Raw genomic sequence first — 1,303 nt, forward strand, 5'->3', positions numbered from 1 at the left:
TCAGCCTGGGTGTGGTTGAGGGTGTCTTGGGATGAGCCTGGGCTTCTGCCAGTCTGTGAAGAGGACCTCAGAGATGGTGGCCCTTTCTCCTCCCTTTGTGCCCCCAGCGGAGACGGCAGCTCCCCGGGCCTGCTCATCACCAGTGGTGTCAACCCTGACCATTTGGTGAGCAGCCGCCTACCAGCCTTCCCCACTGCAGTGCTATTTCTCCCTTCCCGTACTTGCTGGGCTGCTCACCATAAGGTTGGCAGTTCGAAACCAGCCGAGGCTCTGCGGAAGAAAGGCCGGGTTTTCTCCTCCCTATAGAGTTAGTCTCAGAAACACACAGGAGCCGTTCCGGGCCCGCCCCGTGGGGGCGCTGTGAGTCGGCAGGAGGTTGGGCTTTTGGTCTCTCCCTTAGAAGTCAGCCAAGGAGAGCAGCCTCCACTCAAGTGGGAGGGGGAGGTGGCTGTCGGGATACCTCTCGTCGGAAGAAGTCTCGTCTACAGTGAAAAATACCATCTACTGTGAGGCAAATTCATCCCTTTGCCCCGTGACTCATTTCACCATCTATTTATACACGTGTGGATTCACTGATGTTTCTCTTCTTTAATGTGTTGTTGTTGTTCTTCTCGAACACTGGCATGTTCATTTGGATGCACAGATGGTTCCAGATTTGGACATTTGGGGAGCTCTTTCAGATTGGCAGCCATGTCGTTGTGACATGCCCACAGGATTCGTTGTTTTAAAAGGACACGCTCTCCTTTCCTGGGGTTACGCTTTGTCCCTGGCTCATCTTGCATGTCCCTCGTGCCGGCAGTGATGGGGTCGGCCGCGTCTTCAAGGAGAACCGTGTGAGGAACCAAGCTCTGGACTGACGTGCGGTGTCTGTGATTCCACTGGGATGTGCCTCCTTCTAGGCCCTTGGTGTCCACGTACGCACGCAACTCTATCACTACATCGCCACGAAGATGGCTAACCTAGAAGACAGTAACAAGTGTTGGCAAGGATGTCCAAAAAAACTGGACCATTTTCTGTGACTGGTCGGAGTGGAACATGGCGCAGCTGCTGTGACTGGGTGATTCTCCAACAAGTTCAACTGAGCTACTGGGACGACAGGAGCCCTGGTGACGTAGTGGTTACCTGTGGTTCCCTTGCTGCGGTCCACTCCTCGGGAGAAAGACGGTGCTTTCTACTCCCGTAGAAAGTTCGTGTCTTGTGAGAAATCAGTGGCACTAGACCTATTCAAAGTATTACCACGGCAAGATGGCATCTTGAAGACCCAGGTGCGCCTGACCCCAAGCTATGGTCTTTTCCGTTGCCT

General features: G+C 54.0%; 1 protein-coding gene across 1 annotated transcript in view; it reads left to right on the top strand.

The window, feature by feature from the left end:
• The window catches only part of PODXL (podocalyxin like), a 24,472-nt gene that overhangs the window by 4,916 nt on the left and 18,253 nt on the right, over nt 1–1,303 (top strand). Inside the window, exons 3-4 of the mRNA XM_045288926.1 lie at nt 108–165; nt 900–969. Coding sequence (XP_045144861.1) covers nt 108–165; nt 900–969 — 128 coding nt within the window. The remainder of the gene's footprint in view (nt 1–107; nt 166–899; nt 970–1,303) is intronic.

The sequence above is a fragment of the Echinops telfairi genome, unplaced genomic scaffold, assembly GCF_000313985.2.
Source record: "Echinops telfairi isolate 266 unplaced genomic scaffold, ASM31398v2 ScPeMD7_23;HRSCAF=83, whole genome shotgun sequence".
In the NCBI taxonomy this organism is placed as follows: Eukaryota; Metazoa; Chordata; class Mammalia; order Afrosoricida; family Tenrecidae; genus Echinops; species Echinops telfairi.